At 32.1% G+C, this 20,640-nt stretch overlaps 1 protein-coding gene across 1 annotated transcript in view; it reads left to right on the top strand.

Moving 5' to 3' along the window:
* Positions 1–20,155, top strand: part of LOC149787930 (voltage-dependent calcium channel subunit alpha-2/delta-3-like) — a 79,674-nt gene extending 59,519 nt beyond the window's left edge. Inside the window, exons 10-12 of the mRNA XM_089973497.1 lie at positions 5,379–5,443; positions 12,684–12,951; positions 20,089–20,155. Of these exons, the coding sequence (XP_089829623.1) occupies positions 5,379–5,443; positions 12,684–12,951; positions 20,089–20,155 (400 nt within the window). The remainder of the gene's footprint in view (positions 1–5,378; positions 5,444–12,683; positions 12,952–20,088) is intronic.
* Positions 20,156–20,640: the final 485 nt, after the last annotated feature.

Raw genomic sequence — 20,640 nt, 5'->3', positions numbered from 1 at the left:
TAATAATAATAATGACTTTATTTAAAGAAGGTAACTTAATTAGTTACAGAACTAATCTACCTTGAGGCCTTCTATCTGTTATGTACGATATATACAGTAAATACAACATGATGTGAAGAATCGGGCTTGACACTAAATAATTAAGTGATTTTAAACATCAAAGTATCAAGTCTGGAATATATGCACAGGCATCTGTGAACACATAAACATATATAAAATAGAAAATATTAATATGCATTGAAAAATTCAACTGTGAAAATAATGAAAAATTACAGAAAAGCATCCATTTGAGACATGAAAAGAATAAATGCTAGGAGCCTGCCATATGTCACTTGTAATGTAACTTGATTTTTGATTAATGTACAAACTATGATGCTGTTGTGGTCTCTTGAATTAGTCCTTGTTCAATAAGCAGCGTGACAAACGTTTATCATGATATAATTACTCCTATTTTACACTGAATTCCAACACATCTAGAATATTTTGATAATATACACAATAATGCCTCACAATATTGAAAGATGATTCTACGTGTGGGCCAAGAAAATTCTGCAAAGATATGATGATCTTTGATAGACATGGGTATTTGGCAACAATTCCCACCAGTGATTTATACATTGTCCTCCTGAAATTCATTCTGGAAGTTAATCAGTTTTGAGATATATAACTTCAAAATCATCCTGGTTCAATTCCTTGTTATACTTAGCACGTTAGCCACTACTGTGAAGTTCTTTATGGCACAAAAAGCAAAATGCTAGTTCTGGCGTTCAGTTTTCATACAGGCTGACCAATTACATTCCCATTGACTTTGCGTTCAAGCTATTCTCATTGCCACACATTTTTCAAATGGTTATTTAATCTCGTATCCTGCTCAAAAATTTGAATCACCATGTTTAGCATTCCTACCAGTTTCCATTATGCAACGATTCATTGGGCAAGTACAAAATTTTGACCAATCAGAAAGCTCTTTACAGCGATCATCCTTTAAATACAAAACAAAACAAACACTTATTAGAAAGCTCATTGTGGAATGGGACTGGATAGAGCATTATTTAAAAAAAGGTTTGGAGACGATATTTAAAAAAGGGTCCATATTGAGGAAAATCAGATTCAGGTCAGGAGAAAAGCGAAATTCTGATTTAAAACAGAAAACATGAAAATTTGTTTGAGGGCATTAAATCCAGTTTAAGTTTAACAAAAATACAACAACAACAAAATTTGATAAAGAAATATAACAAGGAAAGATGTGGAAAGAAGTTATTGTGCCCAAAATAAACAATAAAATTACAGCTATCAGAAACAGGAAATATAAATGCTGCTAAAAATCATTCAAATTGTACAAAAAACAAAAAAAAACTTTTATTATATCTTATTGATATTCTTTTACTGAAATGTCAGTGAAATTTCAATCACAAAATGTCACTGATATTTTCAGAAATTTTGGTAAAATCTCTTAAATTACCATAATTTTTAGTGAAAAAGGACATTTGAGTGAATGTCAACAAATGTTTACCAGTACTGTGATTTTGCTGAAATTTCAGTCACATTTTCACTAGGGTATGATTTTTGTGGAGCATATTTTAACAGGAAGCCAAAAATATTACTTTTCAGAGTAAACATCAGATCAAGCCCAAAATCCACCTTGTACCAAATTTTCGAAGTCCAAAGATTCATCTATGCTTGTACTACCAGATATTAGTTTTCTGATCATGTTTACATTTTCTCTGTTTTTTTGGTCATGTCTTTGTCTGTTTTTAAACATCTGTGGAAATAAATTCAAGAAAACTGACATGTATGTGTTTCTTCAAATTGATATGAATAAATATTCATCCTTCCACATCAGCTACACTGACATATACATGTACTCTTAACTTCCACCAATATTTCTATTTGAATCAGATAGTTTATGTTATTAATTCTTCAGAGAGTATTTTCCATGATGCTATAATACATGAGCCTGCTTTCCACATGGAAAAAAAGTGCTTATGGATTAAAGTTGCAACTTTATTCCATATGGAATTTTCACTTGCTGTGAAGTACTTATGGAATTGATATGGAATAAATTGTCTGATTCCGTAAGTTTTTCAGTCCATATCTCTTTCATATGGATTCCTGAAGTATTCCATACAGAATCCATGAGAGATTTCTGTACAGGTATCATCATATAGATACCAGTATATCATATCATCATTTGGACAGCAGTATATAGCATATTATCACTTGGATACCAGTATATCTTATTATCACTTGGATACCAGTATAAAATATTATCATTTGGATACCAGTATATTATATTATGATTTGGATACCAGTATAAAATATTATTATTTGGATACCAGTGTAAAATATTATCATTTGGATATCAGTATATTATATTATCATTTGGATACCAGTATATCATATTATCACTTGGATACCAGTATATCTTATTATCACTTGGATACCAGTATAAAATATTATCATTTGGATACCAGTATATTATATTATGATTTGGATACCAGTATAAAATATTATTATTTGGATACCAGTGTAAAATATTATCATTTGGATATCAGTATATTATATTATCATTTGGATACCAGTATATCATATTATCACTTGGATACCAGTATATAATATTATTTTTGGGATAGCAGTATATCATATTATTATATGGATACCAGTATATTTTATCATCATTTAGATAGCAGTATATATCATATTATCACTTGGATACCAGTTTATCATATCATTTGGATATAGAACTTGTTTTGTTGGAGTCAGCAATAAAGTAGATGTTAGAAATAGTATTGCTTAATTAAGGGTTTAAAGGTTCAAATTCAAACTATTTTGACTCAGACTAAGTTATAGGCTTGTGCAGTAATTTTGTGTTTGGTTCAAGTACCACAAACAAGATTTATCTTGTGTTAATAGACACCTTTTTTTTCTTTGGTCAAATAGTTGAAGATCAATGTACTATGACCTTGGGTAAGAATAATGGTTTCTGTAAAACATAATAATTCATTTTGTACTCTCTGTCTTGATCAAACTTGATGGATAGTTTTCACTGGTGGTATGATAAAACACCATTTTATTTGCGGGTTTAAAGCTAAAGGTCAAAGAGACTCAAATAATAATAAAAAACAGTTATCACACAGCAAGTTTAGTCCTACTGTACATACCATGGCTAAACTTTGTGGTTGATTTGTTCCAGGGAATAGAAAAGCAATTTGAATTTTGGGGGTCAAAAGGTCAATTGTAAATTTCAGTCTGACCCAAATAAAAATGTATATAGAATATCTGTAAATACATGCCACATAAATGGCAGCAAACTTTGAGAATCGCTTGTGATGTGGGAATGAAACATGCCATGTATATTGATAAAGACATCTTAAGGACCATTTTTTGCACAGTAACTGGTGCTCTAGACTGTTTCATAACAAAGTTCATAAATGATTTGCTTCTTTTTTGCTGTTATGGTAACAAGCTATTGCTTATACAGTTAAAAGGTCCAGGTCAACATAACTGATCTGTCAGCACTATTCAGAATTAGCCATTCCTTGTGTGTGTCCCATTATGTAGAATTACTAAACATTGAGCAAGCATATAATATTGCTTGCACTGTTTTATGGATTAATTTGTGTGAATGGATGATTTAATACTAGATGTGGATGGATGATATATTAATTGATGAGGATGGATAATATGATAATTTATGTGGATGGATGATATGATAATCAATGTGGATGGATGATATGATAATTGATGTGGATGGATGACATAGTAATTAATGTGGATGAATGATATAGTAATTGATGATGATGGATGATGTGATACTTGATGTGGATGGATGATGTGATAATTGATGTGGATGGATGATGTGATAATTGTTGTGGATGTATGATGCAATAATTTATGTTGATGGATGATGTGATAACTTGTGTGGATGGATATAGAAATTGATATTGATGGATGATGTGATAATTGATGTGGATGGATGATGTGATAATTAATGTGGATGGATGATGTGATAATTTATGTTGATGGATGATGTGATAACTTATGTGGATGGATGATATAGAAATTGATATTGATGGATGATGTGATAATTGATGTGGATGGATGATGTGATACTTGATGTTGATGGATGATGTGATAATTGATGTGGATGGATGATGTGATACTTGATGTTGATGGATGATGTGATAATTGATGAGGATGGATGTGATAATTGATGTGGATGGATGATGTGATAATTGATGTGGATGGATGATGTGATACTTGATGTGGATGGATGATGTGATACTTGATGTGGATGGATGATGTGATACTTGATGTGGATGGATGATGTGATAATTGATGTGGATGGATGATGTGATAATTGATGTGGATGGATGATGTGATAATTGATGTGGATGGATGATGTGATAATTGATGTGGATAGATGATGTGATCATTGATGTGGATGGATGATGTGATAATTGATGTGGATGGATGATGTGATACTTGATATGGATGGATGATGTGATAATTGATGTGGATGGATGATGTGATAATTGACGTGCATGGATGATGTTATAATTGATGTGGATGGATGATGTGATACTTGATGTGGATGGATGATGTGATAATTGATGTGGATGGATGATGTGATAATTGATGTGGATGGATGATGTGATAATTGATGTGGATGGATGATGTGATACTTGATGTGGATGGATGATGTGATAATTGATGTGGATGGATGATGTGATAATTGATGTGGATAGATGATGTGATAATTGATGTGGATGGATGATGTGATACTTGATGTGGATGGATGATGTGATAATTGATGTGGATGGATGATGTGATACTTGATGTGGATGGATGATGTGATAATTGATGTTGATGGATGATGTGATAATTGATGTGGATGGATGATGTGATACTTGATGTGGATGGATGATGTGGTAATTGATGTGGATGGATGATGTGATAATTGATGTGGATGGATGATGTGATAATTGATGTGGATGGATGATGTGATAATTGATGTGGATGGATGATGTGATACTTGATGTTGATGGATGATGTGATAATTGATGTGGATGGATGATGTGATACTTGATGTGGATGGATGATGTGATACTTGATGTGGATGGATGATGTGATACTTAATGTGGATGGATGATATGAGTTTTTTATGCTTGTTAAATTGTCAAAAGTCAGCTTTTGCAGAATGGCAGTCTAGTAGTTTTGGATGTGTTAGAGAAAGAATGTTTTGAATAGATCTTAACTATCCACTCATTGCGTTTGTAAAAAGCTTGACTGACCCATAATAAAGATTTCTATAGTCTTTGTTCTGTATTACAATTCTTTACACCTTCAGTAATTTGTTCATCTATTTTCTTCTTCAGATTTTTGACAGATTTGAATAGTCTGGCTTGGTGGTATGGTAGTCAGCAAGTTAAAGGAGCACAAAGTAAGCTAGTGCAGTGCCTTACATAATAGTCAAAGTAGAAGAAAGAATACATTATACTGATTAATTGTTAAGTCCAATTACTATATATACTTATGAGCTGAATCCAACACCAAACAACATAGACCCTGTTCTGCCATAACATAAAGTTCAGAAAGATCAGGGTCTATGTTGCTTGTTCTTCTGATTACTGCTAACAAACTTCACCGACCCAGATTGCTGTACTTGTGATGGCAGATATGGATCTGTACAGTTTGTAGTTGGACTTGACTTATAAGTGATTATTTACAGCATGAGGTAAATATCTTCTCAGAAATGCTTATTTGCAGAAAATTTACTTCTTAAACATTCATAATCAGTGAAGGAAAAATTAATAGTGTGCTTGCTCCTTTTAAAGCTTGATTTACTTGCGTCTTAGTAATGAGCAAAATCATATACCTTATTTATTCTAATTTATGCACAGATTCAAAGTCAGCCCTTTTCTGTTTGAACTTAATAAAATTGAATACAGGTGATACCCAATTAACAATGTTTTTAGCTAAATGGCTAAATGGAAAAATAAAAGTGTAAAATGCATACCAAGCAATCAGTTTCCCAACATGAGAATCAGAGGATCTTTTACAATTCCTGTTAATCCTTTTTGTGAAAGTGGATGAGTTTTTATAGAGCAGAATGAACTGCCAAAATAGCCACATCTTCATAACCATCTTATTTTAAAATACCATACACTGATTTTAAATCCAGCATAAAAATAATAAGTGGCAGACATGATGGAATAATGCTGTTAATATTAAGCTCTGTGTAGTCAAACCTCCTTAGGCAAATTGTCTCCTTCCTACAGAACCATCCGCAAGAATAGTCACTGCACAAATTATGCTTATACATATATATATATATATATATATATATATATATATATATATATATATATATATATATATATATACACACAAAATTGGTCTTATATAACCTAAAAATGTATGGGTAAAGAGCCATCTGAATATATTTCTTGCAATTAATCATTTACCATGAAGTACTTTCTGATAGATTGTTTTGATCTCTGATGTGTCCTGTTTTTTTTAAATTTCTTGAAAGAAATTAGCATTTATTTTAAAATATAACTTGTGTGAAACCTATTTCCTTTATTATTTCCCATGAGTATTGTTAGCCAACTTGTGTACTGTCAGTCACCCTAAATATCTATTTTTAAATCTGCTTAACTTTTATACACACTGTTTACATTCCCCACTCATCAGGTACCTTCATACATTATCCTCACCATCTTATCATTTTGTTTTTGTCTTTTTATCACTGGTTAATAATGAGTCACTTTTCATATGTAATCATTTCAGTTTGTGTTGCTATAACTTCACGGTACTGGCATGCCATAAAACCACAATCAATCATATCAAAATGTGTCATGGTTGATAAGAATTGGGTGTCCTGTTACTCAAGTGATCACTTTGATTTGCTGATATTGCTGAAAAGACAAGACAAATCTTTGAAGTATATTAATACTTTTCAGTGAGCTGCATTATATCTGGAACAAACATTATTAAAAGTTTGTAAGAGACTGAGCAGTTTCTAATCATTGCAGATCCTACAGCAAGAATGTACCAAATCATACACCGATCAGTCATTGAGAATGATATTGTATTTTTTTTTACATTTATAAAAGACGTTAAATAGTAAGCTTATGTTCACTTAATTTATCTTATTTTTTAGAGTACTAAAACGTAAATATAAATATTAAATCAGTTTCTTTGATACCTTACTTGGTACTAGGCATATCAGTCTGAAATTGGTTTCTTTGTCCTAACCAACATTTAAACTAACAAGAAGTCTGGCAACACATGCTTTTTGTCAAGGTGCTTGTACAGTACAGAAATAGAAAGCCACAATTTGCATTATCATAGTAATAGTGGACATGTATGACAAAAAGTCACAGGACATAAAGCCACATTATATAATTATTACTATTTCCAGTAATTATTACAATAAACTGATGACTTCACAGGACAAAGGGAAGTTATTTAACAAATAAAGTGTAAAAACAACATATAACACTGAGATCATCGAGGTTTATTTAAGGCTTTTGTTTGACAGGAAAGGTCTGCTTTGATTAGAACATACAAGTAAAATTTATTTTTCTGTCTTAATTAATATTTATACAATTAGGTAAATAAAATGAAACCTCTTTTATGCTAAATGGCATTACTTTTCATGGCTTTGGTCATATGGGCAAAAAAAAAAACCATATGTTTGATTGAGAAAAATTCTGAAAATTCACTGTTCTAGTCAAAGAAATGATTCCAAAACGGAAATCATCACAACAAGGGTGGGTCTTGATACTGATTTGAATGTTGCTGATGTAAAGTAGTCATGCATCACATGAGACAAGGCAATGGTGGTTGTACACATTTAGGTTCAGCACATGGTGTAGAGAGTTTGTCTTGCAGACTTGCATGCAGTACAAAATTCCAGTTCCAGATGTTATGTATATCTCTATTGTGTGCTTGACTTTTGTCCATGATTGTAGATTGCAGTTTAAGATAATGGTCAATTGAAAACATGTTTACATAGCTAAATTTTGTCCATGATTGTAAGTTGTAAATAAAATTTTGACATATCTTTTAGAGTTCAGAATATTCTAGAAACATATTTGTTTACTGTTTGATTGGACTTTTCAGTTGGCATGATTCACATAAAGTTCAAGTGAAAATGAGTATAGATAGGGACTTGGTATACAAATAATTAATTCCTGTTTTAAATATCACCCATGGCATTCCATTTCAGTTGTGTTTTGATATTTGAGAGGAATTATTCTTTAAATATTCATTGGAATTACTAAGTGCTTCTTGAGTTTGAATTAACAGAAATCATTGTGGATTCAATCACTGTCGTACATCAGGAAATTAAAACTGTTTGAATTCATTCTAAATATTCTATATTTTTGGGCTTGGTGATAAGACATTTAGAATTATTTGGTACTCACTTCATAAAACTATAAATGTCTCTTGATTTCTCCATGTTTTCTGAGCAAACTTTTTAGGGTCTTGTCCTACATTCCATGGCAGTTTCCATTCACAAATACAGATATGTTTACAGGTTCTACCATTTTGATATATACTGTCATGTGCCATAAATGATGATGTAACCATTTTGTTGGCAGGATAGTGTTTAAAATGATAATTTAGTTTAATGATGAAATATACTATTATTCATAACAGTTTAGCTTATTTGGTAATATAGTCATATCAAACAAGTGTTGATTTTTGGAAGGTGCCATTTTAATTTGCTGACATTTACATTAACTGCCATCACTGTCCCTTTGCAATTATAAATGCAAAAATGTCGTCTGCTAAAATGATAAAAGACCGTCCATTTCAGCTGGTCACATTTCAGTGATGGAATGTTTCTGTGTTTGGGTACTATACTGACAAGATTGATGGTGAAGAAATAGTGCCAGAAATATGGTGTATTGTTTGTTCTAGGCATTTGCCAAAACTATGCAGTGACATTCGTATTTGTATTTGCCTGGAGATAATATCTCTCCTCAGTACTAACAGGAGAGTTGTTCGCAGCTGTCCTGCATTTTAAAAAGCACAAGGCCTGATATAATTCATTGCTGATAATTTTCCTTCGAACAAGCATATATAATCCATTGCCTCAAAGAAAGACAATTCATTGCCTGATAATTATCCTTACAAGAAGCTGATTTGATTTATTGCCTCATAATTATCCTTCAAATAAGATAATTTCATGCCTGAAAATTACCCTCCAACAAGTCAGTATAATTCATTGCATAATAATTATCCTTCAAACAAGCAGATATAATTCATTGCCTGATAATTATCATTCAAAAAAGACAACTCTTTACATGATAATTATCCTCCAAACAACCCAATAAAATTCATTACCTGGTAATTATCCTTCAAACAAGTCACTATAATATATTACCTGATAATTATCTTCCAAACAAGCCAATACCATTCATTGCCTGATAATTAACTTTGAATAAGCTGATTTAACTCATTACCTGATAAGTATCCTCCAAACAAGTCAATATAATATATTGCCTAATAATAATCCTCCAAACAAGCTGATATAATTCATTGCATGATAATTATCCTTCAAACAAATTTATATAATTGCCTGATAATTCACCTTCAAGACAGCTGATATAATTCAGTGCCTGTATTATGCAACAAGAGGAGCATGTATTGTCATGGTACTATCTTGACAGGAAACTTGGATGGTATTGCTTTGAGTACATTGGTCATGCAGAGTAAGCCGATGGATTAACTAAAACTTACAAAAATCATAGTAACTTATTTTTCATGATGTTAAAAATGAAGTAATGTTATATACATGTAGGATTTTAGTTGTCATCATTTTTACCACCTCAGGAATGGTACTTAAGTAAAAGCCTCTTAATGTTGGTGCCCTCAAAATTGAAACTCCTAAAATCAACTTAAGACAGGTGCCATCAGTGTTTAAATTGGCTCCTGATTTGGAATAAATACAGTACTTCAATACCATGTTGCATTAAGTGATCTCTGAGTCATTTCATAAATTTAGATATTTATGAAAATCATGTATTTTCAAGCACATTTGTCCAGGTACATTTCTGTTTTTGAATTATCAGACACTATTGACTTGCAGCTTTACTGCAGGCCTAGCACATGAAACTTTTGCAGGAGTGTTTTTCATGAGTAAAGTTTTAAAAAAGATAATTTTAGAAAAGAATGTGCACTTGATGGTCCTTTGTTTTTATGGTATTATCCTACAGTGTCATACCTGCCATATTCTCAGACAGTGTTGGAGGTTTTTTGAGACTCAAAAAGTATATGTTGAGGTTGGAGGCTGGGCTGGGTGGTGGTGCATTGAATGTGATCCAAATAAGCAATGTCATCCAATTGAGAATAAGCCATCATTTCATTTAAGCCATTAGAAATGATTGGAAATGCAAATCTAAATAAAAGAAAATAGTTTGTCTGTTTTCTTCAAAACAATTCTTACCCTTTCAAAGAAAGAAATAGTTGGAAGACTTAGCACTGTCAGATATCATCACCTTATACTTAAGTACAAATACTCACATAATCACAACCATGCTCATTAAATAAGAAACATATATCAAGTTTCTGTCTTTAAATTCATTGGATGGACAAATATATGCTTAATTAGATGCAGTCTTTGCTGGTCTCAATAGTTCATTAGGGGATTTTGAAGTTAATGAAAGTGTCATCAGTGTTCTTCACTGCCTTATGTAAAGACTGGATCATGTACTGTTGTTCAAACTTCACTGCTGGATTCACGGAGTGAGTTGTGGTCAGAACTGAGGTATTTATAGCAAGCATAATTTTAGCATTGTCAAAACTTTATCTGATGCAGTTTGACCACAAGATATTTTAGAAGAATTAAGATACATCACATTTGGGATTGACCATTTAATGGGGGAATGGGAGAAGAGACATATAATATATTTGAGTTTGATTGGGGCTTTACAGGTATAAAGCAGTAGTAAACACTTCTGTCCAGTTTGGGTGTTAATGCTTTATCAACACAAATCTACTGTGCAATGAAGAGGGTTTAATTTTATTATCTTTCACTCAGTCTGTTTCATATAGCTGAAATCATTATGAAAAGTAAGTATAAATTAATAGTTAGCATTTTGACAAGATTTAAATAATGAATAATAATAAATAGAATTAATCCAAATGCAGGCAGTCTCTCCAACTTACCTAATATATGACTTATTTAAACTTATTCTTACACAACCTTTCCCAGAATCTAAATGCTGTGTAGGGTACATGTATTAAATTTTTGAGTTAGATGAATTTTAAAGTCAGCAAGAATTATGATACAGCATTCTGGTACTGTTTATGAAATGGACAAATTCCTAATTGTATGGATGGAAGACCAGATACAAAGACACATTCCATTAGGCCTAATGATGATCCAAGCAAAGATTAGAAGTCTCTATGCAGACATTAAGGGAATGTGCCAAGATCAAACACTCAATGTAGTAAGCATGTATAGGCTATAATGTTTGATTCATTGGTGGGGTCAATAAAATTCTGACTTACATTAAGATCGACATACCTAAGGGCTTACGGAATGGAAAGTTTACCCAAGTCGGGGAGTGCCTGTATTCAATTCAAATGGTTGAATATGTTACATACAGTTGGTACTCCTTTTTCACAGACATTGTATGCTCCAGAAGCACTTATGCTGATGTGTTGTTTTGTAGTGTGTGCCAAAAATTATGAACTTGTTGTCATGAAATTTATTTTTGCTGGGCTTTACCTGCTTTGCTGATAGCTTATTGTTTCATGAATCACTTTAAAAAATGAATGACACTTGAACACTATCCTGACAACTGAAATAATTATGCTTTGCATTTTATATATGGAGTTAAATCTTATTTCCAAGAAACATTGTCGCTGTTCATAAACTTGCCAACAGTCTTTCATACAGATGGCTTAAGCAGTCTCATTCAGACAATAAAGTGTAATAACTCGTTCCGACAATAAAGTGTAATAACTCGTTCCGACAATAAAGTGTAATAACTCATTCCAACAATAAAGTGTACTAACTCATTCAGACAATAAAGTGTAATAAGTATTGTTCTTCTACATAATCTAGCACCTTTTTGATTTTCCTATAACTTCAAATTAATAAGGTTGTTCCACATTTTACCTATGCAAATTAGCACAATACTCTCACCGCCACCACCACAGCAGTCTTCAAGGGATTGAACACATCACTGTTTACAACTTATACATGCTACTGTGTACATATATATATATATATATATATATATATATATATATATATATATATATATATATATATATATATATATATATATATATATATATATGTGTATATATATATATATATATATATATATATATATATATATATATATATATATATATATATATATATATATATACTGAAAATCATGTTTTTTTAAACACAGCTGTATCGGATGATTTGGGAGTATAACTCATGTTTTTTGCATGACTTGTCATGTTATGGCATATATGCAGTGTAGTTTAACATCATTTAAGTTGAAAGGAAAAGCTAGTTACCAGCCATTGCCAAACAAATCCTTTTTGTCATCTTTCACAATGAAATCCTGTGTACTGCATTTTCAGAAACTTATTAAGTGTACAAACCAACAAGTGTTGAGCTGTATGATCATATTTGCATGGTTAAATATTCTTTTTTTCAGCATATGTCCCTGCTGATTGTTTGGAGTCTTTACTTGACTATGAAGATGTAAAATTACCACCAATGGAAAGACAGGCCTACATCGAGTATCAGAATCTTTGTAACAAGAAAGGGAACAGGCTAGAGAGAGTTACGGGATACCGGTCATGTCATAAGAACTTTACTCTTTATCAAGCTAATATGAAGAAATTCAGAGGTGCTTATGTTGGATCATATAAAACGTTTAACACTCAAATCCAGGGATGTGTTCACTGTGCTGTAGAAATGAAGTAAGTCCCTTATTTACCTGTTTATAACACACATACAGCTACAAGTAGAGTATGCCCAGATCTACCATCACATAATGCAATTTCTCTTTTATGATGCAGGTTTCACTCAAATTTCTTTAAAACTTTGCCAAAAGTGCATTACATTTTCAAAAACCTTGCCTTTCTTTCTGTAAAAAATCATTCCAATATATATATATATATATATATATATATATATATATATATATATATATATATATATATATATATCACATAATTTCAATGTCTTTACCTTCTGTTATTTTTTTTGTTTTGTACTTCATGTTCACATTTATTTTGGAAGTTTTTGTGTTATTTTCTGGTGGTTTGTATGTATTTCTTTACATTTATTAGCTCTACTGGTCATATACCAAAAGAGCTTATGGGATGGTCTGTTGTCCATCATCTGTCCATCTGTTATCATGATTCCTCCAAAACTACTCAGATAATTGCTTTGAAACTTGACATATTCATCACATGGTCTAGTTGGTCCTAAATGAAAATGGTGCTGCTTGAACATTAAGTATGGCCACCATGGCAGCCATCTTGAAATTCTTGTTATCACTAATCCTCCAGAATGGATGTCATATTAACATGAGGTTTTCATTAAAAGACTTATAATATCTAGATGGTACTAAATAAAAATAATGCCAATCTGACATCCAATATGGCCACAATGGGAGCCATCTTAAATCGTATTATCACAATTCTACATGAACAGAGAGGGGCCCAGAATGGCCAAGCGGTCTAAAGCACTCTCCATTATGGATCACTGCCATCTCACATCTGTCTGTGTTGGTTCGAGTCTAGGATTAGGCCAATGTGGGTATGTGAGAAAGCTTGCCAGTAGCTTCTCGTGGGTCGGTGGTTCTTCCATGGGTTTTCCGGGTTCTTCCTCCACCATTAATACTGGCCGCCATGCATAGCCTATCTTGTGCTGAAAAATGGCATTAAGCCCCACAACAACACAAACACAACACATGAACAGAGAATTATATTAATGTGGGATTTTCACCAGACATCTTATGATGTCCAGTTGGTCTGAAATGAAAATGGTGCTGATCTGATGCTTGGTATGACCACCACAGCAGCCATCTTGAACATCATATTATTGCTACTCCATAATGGAAAGTCATATCTTGAAATTATTGTTATCTTGGATGGCTGTATCAACATGGCAGTTTAGCAGCAGATTTCTAATGAGACCTAGTTGGTCCTAAATGAAAATGGTGCCAGTCATACATCCAATATTATTGCCTCAACAATTGTCTTAAAAACCTTGTCACTAATCCAGACGAATGGATGATCATTGTGACTTGGGGTTTTGACTAAAAGACTTGATGTCCACTTTGTCCTAAATTACAATGGTGCCATTGCGAGATCCAATTTGTTCACAACAACAGCTAATTTGAAAATCATGCTACTGCTGAAGAATATCAGATATGATTTCAGCACTAAGCTGCTTAAAGGATGATTGGTCTTGAATTCCTGGACACTCTTTTTGCCCAGTAAAGCATTAGACCCATCAAGTTATTTCAGGTTGTTTTTTTCTATTTTCTTTTAAAAACTTTTAATTAGCAATGTATAGCCATTACTGTGCTAAGATGCTGTTGAATGCTAATACATGCATAAATACTGCCTTTTTTAAAATACAAAATCTGCCCCTTCCATCCAATTTAGAGTTCAAGAATAGACACTTATAATGTACTGCTAGCAGATTTAGGTCTACACACTTTTCAGTGTAATTCCTAAGTTATGTGACCCTGATCTGCTGATACATAATGCATGTGCAGATCTGAGTTTACAGTAAAACCTGTCATGAGAAACTTCCCCTTCTGCCAACAAAAAATGGCCTCTCATAACAGGTTTGTACAAAACAATGGTCTCTCATAACAGGTTTGTACAAAAAGATCAGTTTCCAAGGTCCAGTTTCAGAACATTTTGAAGAAAAATAAGCACAATCACTGTATATATACATATAGTGTGACCCCGCTATAACACGGTAGTTGAGAGCCATAGAACCCAATCGCCTTATAGACCGAACCATGTTATATGCAACCAGGTCAGTAAGCTGAAGAAAATGATGTATGTACCCCAACAAAATTGGGGGGGGGGTGTAGGTAATAATTGCAGGTGGTAAAATACGTGCTTCATCAGCACAGTTACCATCTTAAATCGATGCATATTAAATGAGAAATACACCTGTAGTGAAAACAGAGAAGACATTTTTAATAGTTTACTTTATTTAGAGAACCACAAATTGGTACATATATGTTAATCCTGTTTATATAGACATGTCTAATGTATAGTATGAACAGAGTATCAACACCGTGTACTCACCTGTGAATCTCATCACATAACATTGAATCCACAATACAAGTAATTCCATCAAAAATATGCACACAGAGATTTAAAATATTTAATTATTTTGTCACAAGTCATGTTGGCCTGAATTCAGTGGAAAAAGAGCATAATCATGTAATGAATTACAAAATGCATTTATTTTTAAGTTTGTTGCAATTTGATAAAAGTTAGTTTGTGTTTTAAGCTACCATTGGTAGCATTCATAAGCATAAACTTTTTCCGTACAAAAAGGAAACTTTCACGGCACTGTTAACGTGTTCCAGTCACATTGGAAAATGCAAAAATCTATCAGATTCCATCACTTTTATTTAAGTTTGGTACTGACTTCCTTTGTTTTTATTGAAAGATTGTAGTTGGCTTTATTTGGTGCATACATTATTGAAGTCACCACTAAAGGACAGCTTTGGAGAACCAAACAGATGCCCATTTCCTATTGTGGTGGCAACATCAAATAATTGTATTGCATAATTGAGACTGATTTTTTTTCTTGTTTATCTGAATATGTTTTCATAACAATCGGTGCTTCAAAGGTAATCTGTTTCCTTTGAAATTTCAACAAACTATTTTATCTGGGTACATTTTTAAAAAGGAATTGGCTGTCATTTGGACTATTCTAGTTACTGTATCTCCATGCCTATTGAATAAACCAATAAGTAAGATGTAGTTTTTATTTTTTATTTTTTATTTTTTTTACCTTTGTGGTAGCACTGTGATGCTGCCTTCCATGCATTTGTCTGAAAATAAACATAGGGTCAACAGATGATAGAGACACAGGTTTCTGGTCTGATGACAGGGATTATTACAGAAAATGTGAGTGTTCTGAAGGATTAATTCTGAGTGAAAAGAAGAGGAATTTTACTTACCATCCACATATCAATGTTAGTCTTTGTAAATATACTAATTACTAGCGAGTGTCCAAAAATCCGATGAAAGAGAGATTACAAAATAATGCCTTTTCCAGTTGATCTCCATTATCAGAATGTCAACAACAAAAAAGTGGATATTTCACAATATACAGAACTCATACTAGATGTCAAGATAAGCAGGTTATGATATAACAATGCACTGTTCAGATGGTTTGTTAATATGGACAAAGAATTTTTTTATGTAACAATAGATAAATTTCAGTGCATTTTATATCCAGTTTGCGGCTTCCTTTCATGGAGTATTGAATTTCTGTACTCCAAACCAATGGTTGTATATAAAAGTTTAAACAGCCAACAATGTTGCCAATAAAAAAAGTTGCCACATAGTATATTTTGCCACAAATAAGGAAAAACAATCCAAGGTTGCGACATTGGCGAAGACCTACACAATCCCAGAATAAACTTTTTATGCATTATTTTTCGTACTTTTAAGAAGAAAAAACTACTTCTTCATGTACGAGAAAAATACATGAAACATTTCAGGAACCTTGTCATGATTGTCTTGTATTATTCATACGTGATCTCTTCCCCAAAATGATAATAAACTTTTTACGTTTTTTTCGTACTTTTTAAAAAAGAATTTTTTCTGCACAAGAAAAATACGTGTATATGAAATTTTGGGAGCAACACTGTGACCATGTTTTATCCGAATTTGTGTTGTAAAGGAGCACGCTATAGCGGGGTCACACTATATGTATGTATATATATGTATATACAGTAAAACCTGTCTTCAAAGACCACTGCTATGTGAGACCACTATCTTGAAATACCACACTCTCAATATACAAATTTATTGCTTATATAACATTGTTACTTGTTATGAGAGACCACCTGTCTTGAGAGATATATATTAATAGTTTTTTGTTAAAATATTGTATGTATTATTCATACGTGATCTCTTCCCCAAAATGAGAATAAACTTTTTACGTTTTTTTCGTACTTTTTAAAAAAGAATTTTTTCTGCACAAGAAAAATACGTGTATATGAAATTTTGGGAGCAACACTGTGACCATGTTTTATCCGAATTTGTGTTATAAAGGAGCACGCTATAGCGGGGTCACACTATATGTATGTATATATATGTATATACAGTAAAACCTGTCTTCAAAGACCACTGCTATGTGAGACCACTATCTTGAAATACCACACTCTCAATATACAAATTTATTGCTTATATAACATTGTTACTTGTTATGAGAGACCACCTGTCTTGAGAGATATATATTAATAGTTTTTTGTTAAAATATTGTATGTATTATTCATACGTGATCTCTTCCCCAAAATGATAATAAACTTTTTACGTTTTTTTCGTACTTTTTAAAAAAGAATTTTTTCTGCACAAGAAAAATACGTGTATATGAAATTTTGGGAGCAACACTGTGACCATGTTTTATCCGAATTTGTGTTATAAAGGAGCACGCTATAGCGGGGTCACACTATATGTATGTATATATATGTATATACAGTAAAACCTGTCTTCAAAGACCACTGCTATGTGAGACCACTATCTTGAAATACCACACTCTCAATATACAAATTTATTGCTTATATAACATTGTTACTTGTTATGAGAGACCACCTGTCTTGAGAGATATATATTAATAGTTTTTTGTTAAAATATTGTATGTATTAATCTGAAAACAAAATTATATAGCAATAAAGACATACTTCTATCATGAAATCACATTTACATTTGAAGATCACATGTACATGTATTAGCATATGAAATCATTTCTGATTTACTCCTCTTCCTTTAAAACACCCTAAATTTGTTTTACTGAACGTTTCAACCACTATTTTGTGAGTGGTCTGCTCTTTTTCACTTCTTACAGTTATAATAATGATTTTCTCCAGCATTAAAATTTACTTATTTTTACTTTGAGGTTCTTCCATTGTTATTAAGGTACTAGGTGTTAACATTAGTAGTACTCAGTTGTACTATTGACTGTAAAGATGGTTTTGACTGGGCTTTGGGAAAATATGAAAAATATGTGCATTGCTTATCTAACAAATAATGAAACAGAAAGAAACAGTTATCTCATCCAGAAACAGAATCATTTACTCTGAGACAAAAGTCATTGGATCATTTCAAAGAAGACATATTGGGATTAACTATGTAAATAAAGCATGCAACCCGGTTGTACCAACTTGAATAGACAACAGATTGATTATTAGGATGCAGTTGGGGAAGTAAACAACGAACATCAGAAGCCTTTATCAATCAAATCCTGCAAACAATTCTCACTTGCTGGTTTAATAGACAAAGATATTATTGATCCCCAAGCAATATAGATTAAATCTATAAACAGATAATATATGTGACCACTACCTTAATTTCGGCACTTAAATGGCAATTCATGACGTGTTCATTTGCCTGGTATATGGACTATACCATCTGTCACAATACAAACCAGCAGCCAGAATCCTTTTCTTTTTTGTGCTCGTTTTATCTTTGTTTTTGATCAGAATAATGTTTTTACTATTCAAGCAGTCATTGTTACAAATGATCACATCAAGGTCAGTGGGGTCTGTCTCTGTTCTCATGATACAGTCATTCATATGGCTGGATACTGGGTCCTACTCGTACATATGGGTGGTAGCTATGATAAGGCTGGGAATCAGGCTAATAATCTACATGTACTTTAGTCTGGTTTACAAAAGAAAATATAAAACACTATAAGCATACCTAAAAAATTTCAGAATGAGTAGCCAGTATTTTTATTTTTTTGAATGGTACAAGCAGTAACTCGTACTGGGATTAAATAAAGATCAGCGGAGTTGATTTTCACTTTTGTGATGCGGTCATTCATAGCAGTCATGCGGTCATTCATAGCAGTGTTGAAATGCATATTTTGCCAAGACATCATGGTTGCTAGTCACATTCAGCAGGTAGTCACTCATGACAGAATGTTTATGTAATAAAATTGTTCCATGCATTAAATTGTAGTTGGATTGTGGCCAGAAATGACAGGTGGTCACTCATAGCAGAGGTCACTCATAACAGGTTTTGCTGTATATATTCATAGTTGGAAATGTATTATATACTAGTATATTCAGTAAGTTACAATTACATTGGTTGAAAATCCAAAATTTGAAGATACACATGACCCAGCTGCTGAAATAATGTGAGTGATATGCCCAAAAATGGGAAAAAGTAATCTCATAAAATGACAGAAATGCTTTTATTTATCAACTACAATACTGAGTTTTAATTTCTACTTGACTCTGGAATAGAAATAACAGTGTCTCTAGATACAGAAGTTGATATAAAATGCTGAAAAAAGTTCAAATTATTGTCATCAGTGATTTTCAATTGGGTCATTTCCTGTAATCTATAAAAACATATTACCTGTATTTATGTCAGACCATCAATCACCTTAAGTATTCAGCATGAAAGAGTAAACCCTCTTTAATTCTTTACATCTTGTTTACTATCAGCTTTAGTCAAGTCACAGTGCATAAGCTAGTTAAGCAATACAATGATATTTTTGTGTGCTTTTTATGATATACCAATATATATATATATATATATATATATATATATATATATATATATATATATATATATATATATATATATATGAATAACCATTGCTTACACATTGAAAGATGCATTCATTCATTCGCCATGACAAGTTTAGAAATTTTATGATAACAGTTATATTTTTGCATGTTTTCCTGCACTCCATATATGGAAAATGTAGAGGCACATTCACATATTGCAGTCTATCAAAGTTGCTCTGTTTAAAATATGTTTTGTTGCTGTGGATACATTGAAGACTTACTTGTATGTACTCATTTTATCTTATGAACTTTTTCTTTCTTTCAGATGTGAAAATGAAAATACAGAATGCACACCTGAATGTGTTAAACATGATAAGTATCCCATAATATAAGAGATATGCTTGACATTCCAAGCAATTAATTAACATATCATATCACAGTGGATTTGCAAATTTGTTGTAATTTCAGACATGGAAGCTTTTCATTTTCCTTAATATTGTATTTATTCAATCAGGTAACTATTTTTTTTCTTTTTAAATAACTCTTTTGTCAAATAATTCTTCAATCAGAAATTTATGATAATCAGTTTGGTTTTATAAAACATATTCAGCAGACTTTTGCCTTGAAGGAATCTTTTAACTATTATATAGAACATGGTAGCACTCTCTTTGCATGTTATTTTAAACTCTGGTAAGCCATTTGCATATGTCAATCATTGGACACTCTTTAAAAAGTTGCTCAATGTTCAAATACCCATCTACATACCCGTAGTTTACACACCAGTTGACTGGTAGGGCAAACAGTTGTACTATGTACATTGGGCAAGTGGAATATCCAGCTCCTTCCATGTCACCAAATTGGGGTGAGGCAGGGAGGT

This window comes from Sinohyriopsis cumingii, chromosome 11 (assembly GCF_028554795.1).
Source record: "Sinohyriopsis cumingii isolate HCF-2022 chromosome 11, ASM2855479v2, whole genome shotgun sequence".
Taxonomy (NCBI): domain Eukaryota; kingdom Metazoa; phylum Mollusca; class Bivalvia; order Unionida; family Unionidae; genus Sinohyriopsis; species Sinohyriopsis cumingii.
The sequence above is the reverse complement of the archived record's forward strand: the minus strand, read 5'-3'. Positions and strand labels throughout refer to the sequence as shown.